General features: G+C 50.5%; 1 protein-coding gene across 2 annotated transcripts; it reads left to right on the top strand.

Annotated features, from left to right (window-relative positions):
• The first annotated feature begins 796 nt into the window (after window positions 1–796).
• RCC2 (regulator of chromosome condensation 2) lies at window positions 797–18,297 on the top strand. Of its 2 annotated transcripts, none has more exons than XM_063942109.1 (13): window positions 797–914; window positions 10,728–11,001; window positions 11,420–11,513; window positions 12,168–12,311; window positions 12,837–12,968; window positions 13,053–13,141; window positions 13,229–13,343; window positions 14,034–14,200; window positions 15,781–15,961; window positions 16,083–16,188; window positions 16,376–16,448; window positions 16,835–16,912; window positions 17,001–18,297. In XM_063942109.1, the coding sequence occupies exons 2-13, from the start codon at window positions 10,747–10,749 to the stop codon at window positions 17,103–17,105; spliced, it is 1,539 nt and encodes a 512-aa protein (XP_063798179.1). In that variant the 5' UTR covers window positions 797–914; window positions 10,728–10,746; the 3' UTR covers window positions 17,106–18,297. The 2 variants fall into 2 exon arrangements, with proteins under 2 accessions (XP_063798179.1, XP_063798178.1); XM_063942108.1 differs by lacking the exon at window positions 797–914 and adding an exon at window positions 981–1,125.
• Window positions 18,298–18,988: the final 691 nt, after the last annotated feature.

The following is an 18,988-nucleotide window of genomic DNA, read 5'->3' as shown; positions in this document are numbered from 1 at the left end:
GAGGAATAGACCCGTCTGGTGAGTGTTATATTACAGTATAGGGTATATAATGAGGAATAGACCCGTCTGGTGAGTGTTATATTACAGTATAGGGTATATAATGATGAATAGACCCGTCTGGTGACATATATATTACAGTACAGGGTATATAATGATGAATAGACCCGTCTGGTGACTGTTATATTACAGTACAGGGTATGTAATGATGAATAGACCCATCTGGTGAGTGTTACATTACAGTATAGGGTATATAATGAGGAATAGACCCGTCTGGTGAGTATTATATTACAGTATAGGGTATATAATGATGAATAGACCCGTCTGGTGAGTGTTATATTACAGTATAGGGTATATAATGATGAGTAGACCCGTCTGGTGACTGTTATATTACAGTATAGGGTATATAATGAGGAATAGACCCATCTGGTGACTGTTATATTACAGTATAGGGTATATAATGAGGAATAGACCCGTCTGGTGAGTGTTATATTACAGTATAGGGTATATAATGAGGAATAGACCCGTCTGGTGAGCGTTATATTACAGTATAGGGTATATAATGAGGAATAGACCCGTCTGGTGAGTGTTATATTACAGTATAGGGTATATAATGATGAGTAGACCCGTCTAGTGACATATATATTACAGTATAGGGTATATAATGATGAATAGACCCGTCTGGTGAGTGTTATTACAGTATAATGGTATAAAACAGACACCAGTGAGGCCTGTGGGGCAGGGGCGAGCGCTGCAGTGCGCTCCTCCCGCCGCCTGGGGCCGCTGTGGGGCGCCGGGCCCGCTTGGCCTCCTCCCCGCTTCTCGCTGCTCTCCATGTGCTTGTGTTTGGTGTGAGTGCCGGGAGTCGGCACACAGCGGCGGCGGAGCAGCAGCATCAGAGGCCGGGACCCGATCAGGTGAGTGGCCCCCGGGGCGGCGGGGGGATGGGCCCCGCTCTGTGTGCCAGGGCAGGAAGTGGGGGGGCGGGACACGTGGTGCCGGGGAGGACACACACACTGATCCCATTGTTCCCATCACTCAGCCGGCCAGCAGCTCCTGACAAAGGGCCGGCACTCTCCCCGCACACAGCCCGAGCAGCGGACAGAGCCCTCACCCAGCCGGGAGCAGGTAACCGGCCTGCGGGGACCCGGGCACTGGCCCCGGGGTGCAGGACAATAGGGGGCTGAGACTGGGGGAACAGGGCTGGGGGTCCGAGGCTTAGAGGGCAGGCCTGGTGCATACAGGGGCTGCGGGAGCTCTGGCCGTAGCGTAAGGGGGCTCTGACTGCTTGTGGGGGGTGGATTGGGGGTGCAGGGCAGGGTAACTCTGACTTTATGCGGGGGATGTACGGGGTGGGGGACTCTGACTATGCGGGGGGTGTATGGGGCTCTGACTTTATGTGGGGGGTGTATGGGACTCTGACTATGCGGGGGGTGTATGGGGCTCTGACTTTATGCGGGGGGTGTATGGGGCTCTGACTTTATGCGGGGGGTGTATGGGGCTCTGACTTTATGCGGGGGGTGTATGGGGCTCTGACTTTATGCGGGGGGTGTATGGGGCTCTGACTTTATGCGGGGGGTGTATGGGGCTCTGACTTTATGCGGGGGGTGTATGGGGCTCTGACTTTATGCGGGGGGTGTATGGGGCTCTGACTTTATGCGGGGGGTGTATGGGGCTCTGACTTTATGCGGGGGGTGTATGGGGCTCTGACTTTATGCGGGGGGTGTATGGGGCTCTGACTTTATGCGGGGGGTGTATGGGGCTCTGACTTTATGCGGGGGGTGTATGGGGCTCTGACTTTATGCGGGGGGTGTATGGGGCTCTGACTTTATGCGGGGGGTGTATGGGGCTCTGACTTTATGCGGGGGGTGTATGGGGCTCTGACTTTATGCGGGGGGTGTATGGGGCTCTGACTTTATGCGGGGGGTGTATGGGGCTCTGACTTTATGCGGGGGGTGTATGGGGCTCTGACTTTATGCGGGGGGTGTATGGGGCTCTGACTTTATGCGGGGGGTGTACGTGGTGGGTGGCTCTGACTGCGTGGGATGTATGGGGCTCTGACTTTATGCGGGGGGGGTGTGGGGCTCTGACTTTATGCGGGGGGTGTACGTGGTGGGTGGCTCTGACTGCGTGGGATGTATGGGGCTCTGACTTTATGCGGGGGATGTATGGGGCTCTGACTTTATGCGGGGGGTGTACGGGGCTCTGACTATGCGGGGGATGTATGGAGCTCTGACTATGCGGGGGATGTATGGGGCTGTGACTTTATGCAGGGGGTGTATGGGGCTCTGAATATGCAGGGGATGTATGGGGCTCTGACTTTATGCGGGGGGTGTATGGGGCTCTGACTTTATGCGGGGGGTGTGTGGGGCTCTGACTTTATGCGGGGGGTGTGTGGGGCTCTGACTTTATGCGGGGGGTGTGTGGGGCTCTGACTTTATGCGGGGGGTGTGTGGGGCTCTGACTTTATGCGGGGGGTGTGTGGGGCTCTGACTTTATGCGGGGGGTGTGTGGGGCTCTGACTTTATGCGGGGGGTGTGTGGGGCTCTGACTTTATGCGGGGGGTGTGTGGGGCTCTGACTTTATGCGGGGGGTGTGTGGGGCTCTGACTTTATGCGGGGGGGGTGTGGGGCTCTGACTTTATGCGGGGGGGGTGTGGGGCTCTGACTTTATGCGGGGGGGGTGTGGGGCTCTGACTTTATGCGGGGGGTGTACGTGGTGGGTGGCTCTGACTGCGTGGGATGTACGGGGCTCTGACTGCGTGGGATGTACGGGGCTCTGACTTTATGCGGGGGATGTGTGGGGCTCTGACTATGCGGGGGGTGTGTGGGGCTCTGACTTTATGCGGGGGGTGTACGGGGCTCTGACTTTATGCGGGGGGTGTACGGGGCTCTGACTTTATGCGGGGGGTGTACGGGGCTCTGACTTTATGCGGGGGGTGTACGGGGCTCTGACTTTATGCGGGGGGTGTACGGGGCTCTGACTTTATGCGGGGGGTGTACGGGGCTCTGACTTTATGCGGGGGGTGTACGGGGCTCTGACTTTATGCGGGGGGTGTACCGGGCTCTGACTTTATGCGGGGGGTGTACCGGGCTCTGACTTTATGCGGGGGGTGTACCGGGCTCTGACTTTATGCGGGGGGTGTACGGGGCTCTGACTTTATGCGGGGGGTGTACGGGGCTCTGACTCTGTGGGGGGGGGATGTACGGGGCCCTGACTCTGTGGGGGGGGATGTACGGGGCCCTGACTCTGTGGGGGGGGGGGGTGTACTGGGCCCTGACTTTGTTGGGGGGGGGGGTGTACGGGACCCTGACTTTGTGTGTGTGGGGGGGGGGTGTACGGGACCCTGACTTTGTCGGGGGGGGGGGGTGTACGGGGTGATGTGTGGGGGAGCTCAGATTTTAGGTTAAAGTTCAGGGCATGGGGTGCATTAAGATAACATAGGTAAGCCCATATTATAACCTAACGTGAACTAGTAATGTATACATATAAAATGTGTGTACACTATGTACTGAACTGTAAATCAGACTGTGGGGGGGGGGGACTGAGGGGTGCAGGGTATGGGGCTCAGACCTTATTTGGGGGCTGTATGGGATATGTGGATGTGGACTGAGTGTAGTGTTGGCGGGCTCAGACTTGGTGTGGCTCTACAGTGTTTGGGGGGCTGTGGACTAAGGGGTGCAGCGTGGGGGGGCTGTCTTTATGCAGGGGCTGTAAAGAGTGGGAGACTGAGGGTGGGGGGGGGTGTACAGACTGGGGGCTTTGACTTTATGCAGGGGTCTGCTGGGTAGGGACTGAGGACTAAAAGGTGCTGGTAGGTGGACTACGGATACAGTGTGGGAGGGGCTCTGGGGTTGGGAAGATTCAGGGCTTTGTGGGTGCAGCCAGGGGAGCCCCACGGGGCAGGGAGCCAGTTGATCTAGATACATGTGGCCAGTCCCTGCCGGTCAGGAGATTCAGGCCCAGCCTCGCATGAGTGTTATATTTGGGAAGCGGAGACATTATATGAGGGTGTGTGGGGGAACCTGCATTATGCCATGGGTCTATTTTGCTATTGTAGTGTGAATGGGGGAGGGGGGAGATAATCCTGAGGTCTGCAGGTGGTATTGGGGGCTGCTGTAGGCTGGGGGGGCACTGGGTACCTCCTGCTGTGAGTGGGAGGGGGTGGTGGTAATACATGGGGTGTGTAGTAGGTCTCTCGATGAGGGATTCCCTGGGACACGGGATGGTATTGGGGTGTCTGGTGAGACCTCTTTGTGTGGTGTAAGTTTGTACTTCCTGGGGGTGATAGGTTATTGTGTTCCTGCTCGGTGGCCCTATATCTGGATGGGTGATGTTCTCACTGGAGGTGATGAGTGATGCATGGGGTGGGGGGGATACATTTAGGGTGTTGGTGTTTGCAGGCCCATGTCTCTGGGTGGTGGGATATTCTGTATATGTATGTTGGGAATATGAGAAATAGATCTCGGAGTGTGGGCCAAGATCTCCAGGGAATCTGGAGGAACCTGAACACTTGGGGGTTCTGTGTTAGGTGTGTGGGCGGCCTTGTCCTGTTAGTGTGATATTTGGGGTGTGTTTGTCATCACAGGAGTTCTGGGAGTTTATTTGTGGGGTCTATGTGTGATATTTAGGGTGTGTTTGGTAGCGTTGGAGATTTGGGGCTATGGGTGGGGGGGTGGTACCGGGACACTTGGGGAGGTCTGTGAGTGGGCCGTGACGGAGTGTGATTTATAGGGCGTGCTTGGTATCGCACTAGATTTGGGGTCTATGTGTAGGGGGTGGGGAAAAGGTAGAATTTGTGGGGCTTTGTTTATGCCTTGTGTCTGTGTAGATAAGGGTTTCTCTGTCCCCTGGGGTGGTGATTAGGTAGGTGGACCTGGTGGTGTGTGAGATGGGGAGACTTTCCTGGGAGGGCTGCTATGTTTGGTGCGCTGTGCCCGCCTGTTTCGTGGGTGTGGGAGGATATTAGGGGTAAATGGGGCCCAGTGCCCCTCTGCTGGGTGTATTTTGTGCGGATGTGTGTACCGCCTCCCCCCGTGTCCCAGAGCTCTTTGTCCAGGCGGTGATGGGCTCCCCTTGGTCCGGGGTCTCACAATTTCTCTCTTTCTCTATCGTCCTAAGTGGATGCTGGGGTTCCTGAAAGGACCATGGGGAATAGCGGCTCCGCAGGAGACAGGGCACAAAAAAGTAAAGCTTTACTAGGTCAGGTGGTGTGCACTGGCTCCTCCCCCTATGACCCTCCTCCAGACTCCAGTTAGATTTTGTGCCCGAACGAGAAGGGTGCAATCTAGGTGGCTCTCCTAAAGAGCTGCTTAGAGAAAGTTTAGTTTAGGTTTTTTTCTTTACAGTGAGTCCTGCTGGCAACAGGATCACTGCAACGTGGGACTTAGGGGGAAAGTAGTAAACTCACCTGCATGCAGAGTGGATTTGCTGCTTGGCTACTGGACACCATTAGCTCCAGAGGGATCGAACACAGGCCCAGCCGTGGAGTCCGGTCCCGGAGCCGCGCCGCCGACCCCCTTGCAGATGCTGAAGCGTGAAGAGGTCCGGAAACCGGCGGCTGAAGACTCCTCAGTCTTCATAAGGTAGCGCACAGCACTGCAGCTGTGCGCCATTTTCCTCTCAGCACACTTCACTGGGCAGTCACTGAGGGTGCAGAGCGCTGGGGGGGGGCGCTCTGAGAGGCAAATATAAACCTTATACAAGGCTAAAAATACCTCACATATAGCCCATAGGGGCTATATGGAGATATTTAACCCCTGCCTGACTGGAAAAATAGCGGGAGAAGAACCCGCCGAAAAAGGGGCGGGGCCTATCTCCTCAGCACACGGCGCCATTTTCTGTCACAGCTCCGCTGGTCAGAACGGCTCCCAGGTCTCTCCCCTGCACTGCACTACAGAAACAGGGTAAAACAGAGAGGGGGGGCACATTAATGGCTATATATATATATATTAAAGCAGCTATAAGGGAGCACTTAATATAAGGATATCCCTTGTATATATAGCGCTTTGTGGTGTGTGCTGGCAGACTCTCCCTCTGTCTCCCCAAAAGGGCTAGTGGGTCCTGTCTTCATTAGAGCATTCCCTGTGAGTTTGCGGTGTGTGTCGGTACGTGGTGTCGACATGTATGAGGACGATATTGGTGTGGAGGCGGAGCAATTGCCAAATATGCAGATGTCACCCCCCAGGGGGTCGACACCAGAATGGATGCCTTTATTTGTGGAATTACGTGATGGTTTATCTTCCCTTAAACAGTCAGTTGAGGACATGAGGCGGCCGGACAATCAATTAATGCCTGTCCAGGCGCCTCAAACACCGTCAGGGGCTGTAAAACGCCCTTTGCCTCAGTCGGTCGACACAGACCCAGACACGGGCACTGATTCCAGTGACGACGGTAGAAATTCAAACGTATTTTCCAGTAGGGCCACACGTTATATGATTTTGGCAATGAAGGAGACGTTACATTTAGCTGATACTACAGATACCGTAAAACAGGGTATTATGTATGGTGTAAAAAAACTACAAACAGTTTTTCCTGAATCAGAAGAATTAAATGACGTGTGTGATGAAGCGTGGGTTGCTCCTGATAAAAAGTTGATAATTTCAAAAAAGTTATTGGCATTATACCCTTTCCCGCCAGAGGTTAGGGCGCGCTGGGAAACACCCCCTAAGGTGGACAAGGCGCTCACACGCTTATCCAAACAAGTGGCGTTACCCTCTCCTGAGACGGCCGCACTTAAGGATCCATCAGATAGAAAGATGGAAGTTATTCAAAAGAATATATACACACATGCAGGTGTTATACTACGACCAGCTATAGCAACTGCCTGGATGTGCAGTGCTGGAGTAGTTTGGTCAGAATCCCTGATTGAAAATATTGATACCCTAGATAGGGACAATGTTTTACTGTCGTTAGAACAAATAAAGGATGCATTTATCTATATGCGTGATGCACAGAGGGATATTTGCACACTGGCATCTCGGGTGAGTGCTATGTCCATTTCAGCCAGAAGAGCCTTATGGACACGACAGTGGACAGGCGATGCGGATTCAAAACGTCACATGGAGGTTTTGCCGTATAAAGGGGAGGAGTTATTTGGAGTTGGTCTATCAGACTTGGTGGCCACGGCTACTGCCGGGAAATCCACTTTTTTACCTCAAGTCACTCCCCAACAGAGAAAGGCACCGACCTTTCAACCGCAGCCTTTTCGCTCCTACAAAAATAAGAGAGCAAAGGGCTTGTCGTACCTGCCACGAGGCAGAGGAAGAGGGAAGAGACACCAACAGGCAGCTCCTTCCCAGGAACAGAAGCCCTCCCCGGCTCCTGCAAAAACCTCAGCATGACGCTGGGGCCTCTCAAGCGGACTCGGGGACAGTGGGGGGCCGTCTCAAAAATTACAGCGCGCAGTGGGCTCACTCGCAGGTAGACCCCTGGATCCTGCAGATGATATCTCAGGGGTACAGGTTGGAATTAGAGACGGATCCTCCTCATCGTTTCCTGAAGTCTGCCTTACCAACCGTCTCTTCCGAAAGGGAGAGGGTGTTGGAAGCCATTCACAAGGTGATAGTCAAAGTACCCCTATTACAACAAGGAAAGGGGTATTATTCCAATCTATTTGTGGTACCGAAGCCGGATGGCTCGGTAAGGCCTATTCTAAATCTGAAGTCCTTGAACCTCTACATAAAAAAGTTCAAGTTCAAGATGGAGTCACTCAGAGCAGTGATAGCGAACCTGGAAGAAGGGGACTTTATGGTATCCTTGGACATCAAGGATGCGTATCTACACGTTCCGATTTACCCCGCACACCAGGGGTACCTCAGGTTCATTGTTCAAAACTGTCACTATCAGTTTCAGACGCTGCCGTTCGGATTGTCCACGGCGCCTCGGGTCTTTACCAAGGTAATGGCCGAGATGATGATTCTTCTTCGAAGAAAAGGCGTATTAGTTATCCCATACTTGGACGATCTCCTAATAAGGGCAAGGTCCAGAGAACAGCTGGAGACAGCTTTAGCACTATCTCAAGAGGTGCTAAGACAACACGGGTGGATTCTGAATATTCCAAAATCCCATTTAATCCCGACAACTCGTCTGCTGTTCCTAGGAATGATTCTGGACACGGTTCAGAAAAAGGTTTTCCTTCCAGAGGAAAAAGCCAAGGAGTTATCCGATCTGGTCAGGAACCTCCTAAAACCAGGAAAAGTGTCAGTACATCAATGCACAAGAGTCCTGGGAAAAATGGTGGCTTCTTACGAAGCAATTCCATTCGGCAGATTCCATGCAAGAATATTCCAAAGGGATCTGTTGGACAAATGGTCAGGGTCGCATCTGCAGATGCACCTGCGAATAACCCTGTCACCAAAGACAAGGGTGTCACTTCTGTGGTGGTTGCAGAAGGCTCACCTATTAGAAGGCCGCAGATTCGGCATTCAGGATTGGATCCTGGTGACCACGGACGCCAGCCTGAGAGGCTGGGGAGCAGTCACACAAGGAAGAAACTTCCAGGGAGTATGGACGAGTCTGGAAAAGTCTCTTCACATAAGAACTTCTCCTGCAAGGAAAGCCGGTGTTGATTCAGTCGGACAACATCACGGCGGTCGCCCATGTAAACAGGCAGGGCGGCACAAGAAGCAGGAGTGCAATGGCAGAAGCTGCCAAGATTCTTCGCTGGGCGGAGAATCACGTGATAGCACTGTCAGCAGTGTTCATCCCGGGCGTGGACAACTGGGAAGCAGACTTCCTCAGCAGACACGATCTTCATCCGGGAGAGTGGGGTCTACATCCAGAAGTCTTCAACATGTTAATAGACCGTTGGGAAAGACCAATTGTAGACATGATGGCGTCTCGCCTCAACAAAAAACTGGACAAATATTGCGCCAGGTCAAGAGATCCACAGGCAATAGCTGTGGACGCACTGGTAACTCCTTGGGTGTACCAGTCAGTGTATGTGTTTCCTCCTCTGCCGCTCATACCAAAGGTATTGAAGATCATACGGCAAAGAAGAGTAAGAACAATACTAGTGGTTCCGGATTGGCCGAGAAGGACTTGGTATCCGGAACTTCAAGAGATGCTCACGGACGAACCGTGGCCTCTACCTCTGAGAAGGGACCTGCTACAGCAGGGTCCCTGTCTTTTTCAAGACTTACCGCGGCTGCGTTTGACGGCATGGCGGTTGAACGCCAGATCCTAAAAGGGAAAGGCATTCCAGAAGAAGTCATTCCTACCTTGATTAAGGCACGGAAGGAAGTCACCGTGAAACATTATCACCGCATTTGGCGAAAATATGTAGCGTGGTGCGAGGATCGGAGGGTTCCGACGGAGGAATTCCAACTGGGTCGTTTCCTACATTTCCTGCAATCAGGATTATCTATGGGTCTCAAATTGGGATCCATTAAGGTTCAAATTTCGGCCCTGTCAATATTCTTCCAAAAAGAATTGGCCTCTGTCCCTGAGGTCCAGACTTTTGTCAAGGGAGTACTGCATATACAGCCTCCTGTGGTGCCTCCGGTGGCACCGTGGGATCTAAATGTAGTTTTAGATTTCCTCAAATCCCATTGGTTTGAACCATTGAAAAAGGTGGATTTGAAATATCTCACATTAAAAGTGACTATGTTACTAGCCCTGGCCTCTGCCAGGAGAGTATCTGAATTGGCGGCTTTATCTTATAAAAGTCCTTATCTAATCTTCCATTCGGATAGGGCAGAACTGCGGACTCGTCCGCATTTTCTCCCTAAAGTGGTATCAGCATTTCATCTGAACCAACCTATTGTGGTGCCTGCGGCCACTAGCGACTTGGAGGACTCCAAGTTGTTGGACGTTGTCAGAGCCTTAAAAATATACATTGCAAGGACGGCTGGAGTCAGAAAATCTGACTCGCTGTTTATATTGTATGCACCCAACAAGTTGGGCGCACCTGCTTCTAAGCAGTCGATTGCTCGTTGGATTTGTAACACAATTCAACTTGCACATTCTGTGGCAGGCCTGCCACAGCCTAAAACTGTAAAAGCCCACTCCACAAGGAAGGTGGGCTCATCTTGGGCGGCTGCCCGAGGGGTCTCGGCATTACAACTCTGCCGAGCAGCTACGTGGTCGGGGGAGAACACGTTTGTAAAATTTTACAAATTTGATACCCTGGCAAAGGAGGACCTGGAGTTCTCTCATTCGGTGCTGCAGAGTCATCCGCACTCTCCCGCCCGTTTGGGAGCTTTGGTATAATCCCCATGGTCCTTTCAGGAACCCCAGCATCCACTTAGGACGATAGAGAAAATAAGAATTTACTTACCGATAATTCTATTTCTCGGAGTCCGTAGTGGATGCTGGGCGCCCATCCCAAGTGCGGATTATCTGCAATACTTGTACATAGTTATTGTTAACTAATTCGGGTTATTGTTAAGGAGCCATCTTTAAGAGGCCCTTTCTGTTGTCATACTGTTAACTGGGTTTAGATCACAAGTTGTACGGTGTGATTGGTGTGGCTGGTATGAGTCTTACCCGGGATTCAAAATGCCTCCCTTATTGTGTATGCTCGTCCGGGCACAGTACCTAACTGGAGTCTGGAGGAGGGTCATAGGGGGAGGAGCCAGTGCACACCACCTGACCTAGTAAAGCTTTACTTTTTTGTGCCCTGTCTCCTGCGGAGCCGCTATTCCCCATGGTCCTTTCAGGAACCCCAGCATCCACTACGGACTCCGAGAAATAGAATTATCGGTAAGTAAATTCTTATTATTCCTCAGTGACCTACATACAGCGATCATGCCCAGGAAGAAGGTGACCGCAGGACCCGGGAACGGAGCCGCCCGGCCTGGAGGCCGGAAGAGAGCTGGGGCCTCAGGTAGGAAGAGAGGCCGCAATGACTTCAGCAGTGACGACGACGACCTGGATGGGAGCACAGGGTCAGACGGCGGCTTCCAGGGTCCGAACAGCAAGCGTGGCCCTGGGAAGGGAACCGGCAAAGCCCCGGCTGCGGCTGTCATCGTCAACGAGCCTGACCACAGCAAGGAGAAGATCGTAAGATGCTTCTATCTATCTATATCTATCTATCTCTATCAGTACTCAGTAAATGCTGCACTCGTTAGTGGGTTCTTCTGTCCCAGAATGAGACGCACGGAGATCTGACGTCGGACGCGGCCCTTCGCTGCTATAGAGTCATAAGAACAAGAGATGAGACAAATATTAATCACCGCTGTTCATTCATCTTTCTCCGAGAACCTTGTAATTATATTCTGGAATAATGACAAGTAAACGTTTCATATTGGAACCATGCTGGGGCTCGTCCCACTCCCTGCCTTTAAAGTTGATTTTAAAGTGTAGTTTTCAAAGGCCTCGTCGTCTTCTATACACCATGGTGCTGCCTTCATACATTGAATTGCCAGAAAATAATCTTTATTGGGTATTCAGCCATTTCCTTTGTTCTGATTTCTTCCAGAAACTTGAAGGTTCTAAAGCGAAAGGTCAACTCTTGATCTTTGGAGCGACCAATTGGGACCTGATTGGACGTAAAGAAGTGCCTAAGCAGCAAGGTGCGTCCGATCAGATTATTTACAGGTCCGTAGCCATCGAAACAGTCCGGTCAGAGTAGGGTTACTAAATAGTGCACGGGCTGCACAAGCGTAACGTATCGGAAGGATGCAGGAGCCTAATATGTGCAGTGTATGGGAGAGAGGACCGGGATGGTGACAGAGTTCAGGAAAGCAGCGCAATGCAGTTCTGTGGGAGACGGAGTGCTATTTATGTCTTTTTTGATAGGGATTTTCCCATTTTATTAGTCTGTCAGCAGCGGTTTCCTTCTCCGTCAGTGGCTTCCCCATGTTTGCCTATTTATTTGTCTTTTTTTACTTTTTATTTATTTTTATTATAATGGAATATAAATTATATAGTAATATAAATTGCCTGTTTAAAAATATTGACGAGTTCTGCTGGAAACCCTCACGTCCGGCTGACTTGGACTTGATTATATCCAGCCCTGGGCGTGTCTTCCTGTTGTGTGATTACCATCCATAGGTGACCCCCATTGCTTCACTTGGGCATAAGCCTTATTTGGCTTGCAGATATAATTGTACCCTATCTGGTTGGTTTATCACATCTCATCCCTGTGTGAGCTCAGATCTGGCTTTTTACACTATTGCACCCAGGTTATTAACTTGCGCCCCAACGTCTTGTTTCCCTTCTTTCAGCTGCCTACCGTAACCTGGGCCAGAACCTTTGGGGGCCGCACAGATATGGCTGCCTGTCGGGCATCCAGGTCCGGAGTGTAGCGTCTGGTCCTTGTGCTGCTCACAGTCTGCTTATTACCACCGAGGGCAAGTTGTGGAGTTGGGGTAAGTGTTGTAGACTTCCCAGGAGATAATAGAACAATTTGTAGCTTACTAACGGATGAAAAGCATAGATATATTTATTTATTTTGAACGGTGTTCAGGCGCCAATAAAAATTGTACGGAAGCCGCGCCCACTCCAGCCAAAACCTTTTATAATCTGTAGATTGAAGCATAATGCTGCATTATTCAGCTGTGAGATGTTCCCAGTGAATACGGGTAATTCATGAATAAAATATAATTCTTCCAGTATTAATGCTTCCGCCGAGATTGACACAGAGTTAAAGCAGACATTTGGTTCACATACACTGAGATACAAGGCTTTCTGTGTGTGGAAGCAGCTGGGGTCATTACTGACCCAGCAGCCTAGATTAACTCACCTGAGCATGATTAAAGCAATCCAGAAAACATGACCTGTTGGTGTTACCTAAGGATTGGTGTCAGCCACTGGTGATTTAGTATTGGTCTCCAAACCTTACCTTTATGCACATTTGCACTCATTTCATAAGCGTACTCTGTTTTCCATTTTAGGACGCAATGAAAAAGGCCAGCTGGGTCACGGAGACATAAAACGAGTGGATGCCCCCAAACTGGTTGAGAGTCTGAAGGATGAAGCGTTCGTGTACGCAGCCTGCGGGAGGAACCACACGCTGGCGCTGACAGGTACAGTGTTGTCTGGCGGTGTGCACTCCTGGGAGCTGTTCTGAGTTTTCTGTGTCTGCAAACCCCGTTCTTTCCTCTTTCCAGAAACTGGATCGGTTTACGCCTTTGGAGAAAATAAAATGGGTCAGCTCGGTCTGGGGAATAAGACTGACGCGGTGTCTAGTCCGGCTCAGGTAACGGTGCGGCTGCAGCAGCGGATATGCTGTCTGTTCTTTGTGATCTCACAGAATTAACAGTGAGTGTGTCTGCCTGTCTCGTAGATCCTGTATAACGGGCAGCCCATCACTAAAGTGTCCTGCGGAGCAGAGTTCAGTATGATCATGGACTGCAAGGGAAACCTGTACTCTTTCGGCTGCCCGGAGTACGGACAGTTAGGTAAGTAAAGCAGGGATGTTCTATAGGTGTGCGGTGAACATACTGCCCCGTCGGGATCCCGACAGGGGTACTATACGGCACGCCGGAATACCGGTGAGGTAGCGGATTCTCCCTCTACGGGTGTCTACGACGGGTGTGGATCATAGCGTCGACAGTAACTAGGTCGACCACTATTGGTCGACAATGGCTAGCTAAACACCTGGAATAGATCGGCGCACGTTTTACAAAAATTCCCCCCAAAAAATGTGGGTGTCTTTTTCTTTGTAAAGTGTCCGGGAACCCCAATTAGTGCACCGTGTCCCCTCGCATGGCGAGCAAACTGCGGACAAGGTGTCTCGCTGCACTCGGCACAGATTACTATTCCCAATTGTAGTCCACGTGGATCGTAAAGTATGGAAGAAAAAAAAACCCTGTGAAACTCGTGTCGCCCTAATGACCATGTCGACCTAATGACCAGATCCCATCTACGACACCCATGAAGTGATTATAGAACCAGCGGGCCCTGCGCTCGCTCCCCCCCCCCTGCCGATATTCAGCCGCATGGGATGCCAATGTCAGTATCCTGACATTCGGCATCCCATGCGTCGGGATCACATACCGATCCCTTTCTTTCCCTTACGGCCTGTGTGGTGGATACGAGCAGTGTGCGCGATGATAAATATTTGATCTCCTCTTTGTCTCCCGCAACAGGTCACAACTCTGACGGAAAGTACATAGCCCGGGCGCAGCGAATAGAGTACGACTGCGAGCTGATACCCCGCAGGATTGCCATATTCATAGAGAAGACAAAGGACGGACAAGTCCTGCCGGTACCGAATGTGGTAGTGCGAGACGTAGCCTGCGGCATAAATCATTCGGTGAGAATTCCTCCAAACGGTGCGATATTATGTATAGGCCCCAGTCTGTTTAGTGGGGACTGGTCAGTGCTGCCACCTAGCGGACGTACAGAAAACTGCACCACAAACGGCAGAGATTATCAGAACAAAGTTGTGTTCTTTACCCTTAGACCAGTGATTCCCAAACTTTTTTTGAATTCCGGTGCCCTAGAGCAGTGGTTCTCAGACTCGGTCCTCAGGACCCCACACGGTTCACGTATTCCATGTCACCCAGCAGCTGCACTGTGTATCACCAACTGTCACATTTTAAAAATCTACAGGTGACCTGCAAAACATGGAACGTGTGGGGTCCTGAGGACCGAGTTTGAGAACCTGTGCCCTAAAGGATCAGAATATTTTTCACGGCACCCAAGGCCAAAAGTTTCTTATTGAGAAATTTAGAAAGAAATGTTAAATTAAGTAAACTGTGTTTTATACGTCATCCTTCGTGTCGGTGATGTAGCGAGGGGCAAGCACTGGTATTGCCTTATACATTGTCCAGAACCAATGCAAATTATTTATGGTCAGTCAACCCAGGGCACCCCTGCAAGTGTCCTGAGACACCCCAGGATGCCACGGCACACAGTTTGAGAACCCTGCCATAGGGGGTCATTCCGACCTGATCGCACGCTAGATTTATTCGCTGCGGTGCGATCAGGTCTAAACTGTGCATGCATATGCACCGCAATGCGCATGCGCTTCGTACGGGTACAAAGCGGATCGTTGCTCAGCGATGGATCTAACGAAGAATCCATTCGCACGGCCGTTCGCTAGGAGATTGACAGGAAGAGGGCGTTTATGGGCGGCAACTGACCGTTTTATGGCAGTGTTTGGAAAAACGTAGGCGTGTCCAAGCGTTTGCAGGGCGGGTGTCTGACGTCAATTCCGGGACCAGACACGCTAAAGTGATCGCAGCGGCTGAGTAAGTCCTGGGCAACTCAGAAACTGCAGAATACTTTTTTTGTACCGCTCTGCTGCACAAGTGTTCTCACACTTGCAAAGCGAAAATACACTCCCCTATAGGTGGCGACTATCTGATCGCTGCAAAAAATAGCTAGCGAGCGATCAACACGGAATGATCCCCATAGACCGATCTTCCCTTTCTTCAGCCGACCTTTATTCCTGCAATTATGAGACTAATATTTTGTACCCAGCTCAAGTGCGATACGGGAAGATATGTAACTGGCCTTATTTATAAAACTCTGTTGTATATTAAGCTGCTCAATTAAGACCGATAAAACCTTAACTTGGAGAGGTTGAAGCAGATTACTGATCGGAACCCTGTATTCCTGGCAACAGATCACTTTTTAGATGATGTTTAAACTAGTTCCATATCCTACAGCTGTTCGGAAAGCGTGCACACCTTTTCTCTGTCATATTGGCCTCCTGCCTGGTAGCATTTACTTCTGCAGTATCTGCCGAGGGACCTATTCGATAAAACCTGCTGGCCTTCAGATAACTTTTTATCATTCACGTGATGTTTGCGTGGTTCGTAGTATGGAGAAACTGGTGTGATTACATCCTCTGAGTCACCAGACTTGTCCTTGTGTTCATTTCTCCAGCTGGTGCTGGACTCGCAGAAACGCGTCTTCTCCTGGGGCTTTGGCGGGTACGGCCGGCTGGGACATACTGAGCAGAAAGATGAGATGGTCCCGCGACTCGTCAAACTGTTTGACTTCCCAGGCCGCGGCGCCTCTCAGATCTATGCTGGCTCTACCTGCTCCTTTGCCGTCAGCGAGATGGGTGAGTACTGAAAGTGGAAGATTTAAACTCTTGGACCTTCCTTTTGAAGGACCGGTAGGAAGCGTTTTTCTAGTGCTAGAAACCAGTGTCCGTGTAAACTAACCGGTCTGTTCATTCCCAGGTGGACTGTTCTTCTGGGGAGCTACAAACACGTCTCGTGATTCCACCATGTACCCCAAAAGTGTGCAGGATCTGTGTGGCTGGAAGGTTCGGAACTTGGCCTGTGGGTGAGTATCTGGTGGAGACCTGCAGGACCCTAGTGGCGGGTGAATAGTGTCGGGATCTAGGACCGTGTGGAACAAATAGATTTGTTTTTGTGTGATGATTTTAGACGGACTAGATGTATCGTTGAGAATTTGCGCAGGTTACCACCTATGCTACAGTAACCTTTTGTATTCATTCCTTGCATTCCAGAAAAAGCAGTATTATATTGGCCGCAGATGAAACTACAATCAGCTGGGGACCCTCGCCAACCTTCGGAGAGCTGGTAAGTCGGGCTATGATCTTGGCGCACCGGCCACACCCATCTCAAGTTATACCCAATATATGCTGTACGTTTATTGAAAAATTGCACAATGAAACCTAGGTGAAACCTTTTAGAAAAGTAATTCCACAAATGTAATCCTCTAAACTGTCCTGTTCTGGAGATTCGATTGCATTCGAACTGCTTCTAACCTATCTACTTGTTGGCTGATACGTGGGTGTTTGTTTTATAAAGTGAATAGTCTGATCTCGTGCCGCTCCTAACCTCATCCCTGCAATAGAACGACTGTGGGGAGGGTCTTGTGGTTGGTTTTCCTGACTGGAAAATTGTCACCTCCCATAACCGTGTGTGCTTTCATCATTGAATCATTTTATATAAACTCTTCTCAGGGCTATGGGGACAACAAGGCCAAATCCTCCACCACCGCTCAGGAAGTAAAAACGTTAGACGGCATCTACTCAGAGCAGGTAAGTTTCTGTTACCCGCTATCAGATCGTGTTGCGGCGCCCCTTCCCTCTCCTTGTGGTGCTCTGACACTGATTCTTGTTCCTCCAGGTTGCAATGGGATACTCGCACACCCTGATTGTTGCACGGGATGAAACTGAGCAGGACAAAGAGAAGCTGAAGAAACTCCCGGAATACAATCCTCGCAGTCTGTGATATGTTAGCCCTCTACTCGGGTAGGGGACGTAGCTCACCAACCACTTCTCTCACACACTCCTTGTTGACCCCTGTAGTGCCCCTGCTACTGCAGGTCAGTCTGACACTGACAGGGGTAAGGCAGCTGAATCTACCCCGAGGGTACTGGAAATCATTCCACATTCCTTCCCAATTTTTTCCCTCAACTCGATTTTTTTTCCAGGAAACTGCAATCTTTAATGCTCTGAACCAGACGCGTTTCGCCACATCTATGTGGAAACTGGACAGACAGACCTCCTGCTTAAAGAGCGGAACACTGGAACCTGACTGGTCCCTTTCTCCGCCATAAGCGACTTCTCCAAGCTACACACCTATCCCTATCTCCCCACCACCCACCTTACAGCGCCTGCTCTCCCAACGCTGATGAAAAGCAGAGAATGGTTGGCGCCGAGTTACGAGTTTTCCGGGAATTGGTGCCTTGCGAATGAGTGTTACTGGCAGCGTGAGCGGGCTCCGTTCCTGCAGTGCTGCACTTCTGGTGCCTTTCCTACACACGTGGTCTGCGCGCACCGCGCTTCACATTCCACCTGTGTCACCAGCCTTGTTACATAGCCGTTATTAAGCTTTTATTTTTTATTTTTGTTAGGAAAATAAAATTCCCTCCTTATGGAAAGCGTTAGTCATTCACCCCTTGGCAACGACCTACCGGCGTAAACCAGCATGCAGCTCTCATCAGCGAGGGGCCGGTTTGAAAACAGAACTTGGTGGTTGCACTCAGCGCTGCATCTCCAGCTGCTCCTCGTTCTGTTTTGGTCGGAGCCGCCTCCTTCCGCGCAGAGTTTACACGTTTACGGATTATTTGTACAGAATGGCAATAAACGGATTTCAATTCGCTCTCCGATCTGCAGTGTCCCTAGTTTTAGTTTGCGCACTTGTGATCATTCCATAAATGGCAGCAGATGCGGTTTTGTGCTGGTTTTTTTTTTGTGTTAAATATATTTTACATCCAGCGCTGTCTACACATTAATTGTACAGATTCGTCTTGGAAGTGACCTCATGGTGAATGAGCAGTTTGTAAGTCGCAGTCACGTCTACCCGTGGTGGTCAGACATCCTTTTATGTGAGGTTACAGGGTCCAGGGGCTACTATTTTATCTTATTTTGCGTTTTATATTTCTCAAGTTCATTGTCTGAATAAAATACGTCTTTGTGTATTGAGTGTGCTCTGCGTCCTGTATTGGTAATGGTTGCACTGGTGCCACCTGGGGTCAGGGTTCAGGTACTGCACACTGATGTGTCTGTGGAGGGGGGGTGAGGTTTCAACACTCTATTTGGTCATTTTTTTTACGGCGGTTGATATTCCATAAAATTGACTTGGACCAAAAGTAGAATTGAAGCTAATTAAGCAGTAAGTCTGAGAGTTTGCACAATGTTAAAGCCATGTTGGGTAAATCCTTTTCCATTGAGGCAATATAACTAGTTTAGATGAGCTACTAGTCCATTGGTTCCCAAACTGGCACATAGAGGGGTGCCTTAGGTGGGTGGTCCAAGACCAAATCAAATTAATTATGTAATAGGCGCAACCGTGGCCACCACATAACGGAAGCTAAGAATGACATATAAGCACAATTTACTTCATTTCATAACTTTTCCTGAAATCTTTAATGATACTTTGGCATAGGTGTGCTGCTGGGGTGTGGTTCATCAAATCGACAGTGTCTAGGTCGACCACTATAGGTCGACAGTCACTAGGTCGACATGGATGGAAGGTCGACAGGGTTTCTAGGTCGACAGGTCTAAAGTTCGACATGAGGAATTTTTTTTGGGTGTCTTCTTCGTAGAGTGACCGGGATCCCAAATTAGTGCACCGCGTCCCCTCGCATGGCTCGCTTCGCTCGCCATGCT

The sequence above is a fragment of the Pseudophryne corroboree genome, chromosome 10 (genome assembly GCF_028390025.1).
Source record: "Pseudophryne corroboree isolate aPseCor3 chromosome 10, aPseCor3.hap2, whole genome shotgun sequence".
Taxonomy (NCBI): Eukaryota; Metazoa; Chordata; class Amphibia; order Anura; family Myobatrachidae; genus Pseudophryne; species Pseudophryne corroboree.
This window is presented reverse-complemented; position numbering and strand designations above follow the sequence as displayed.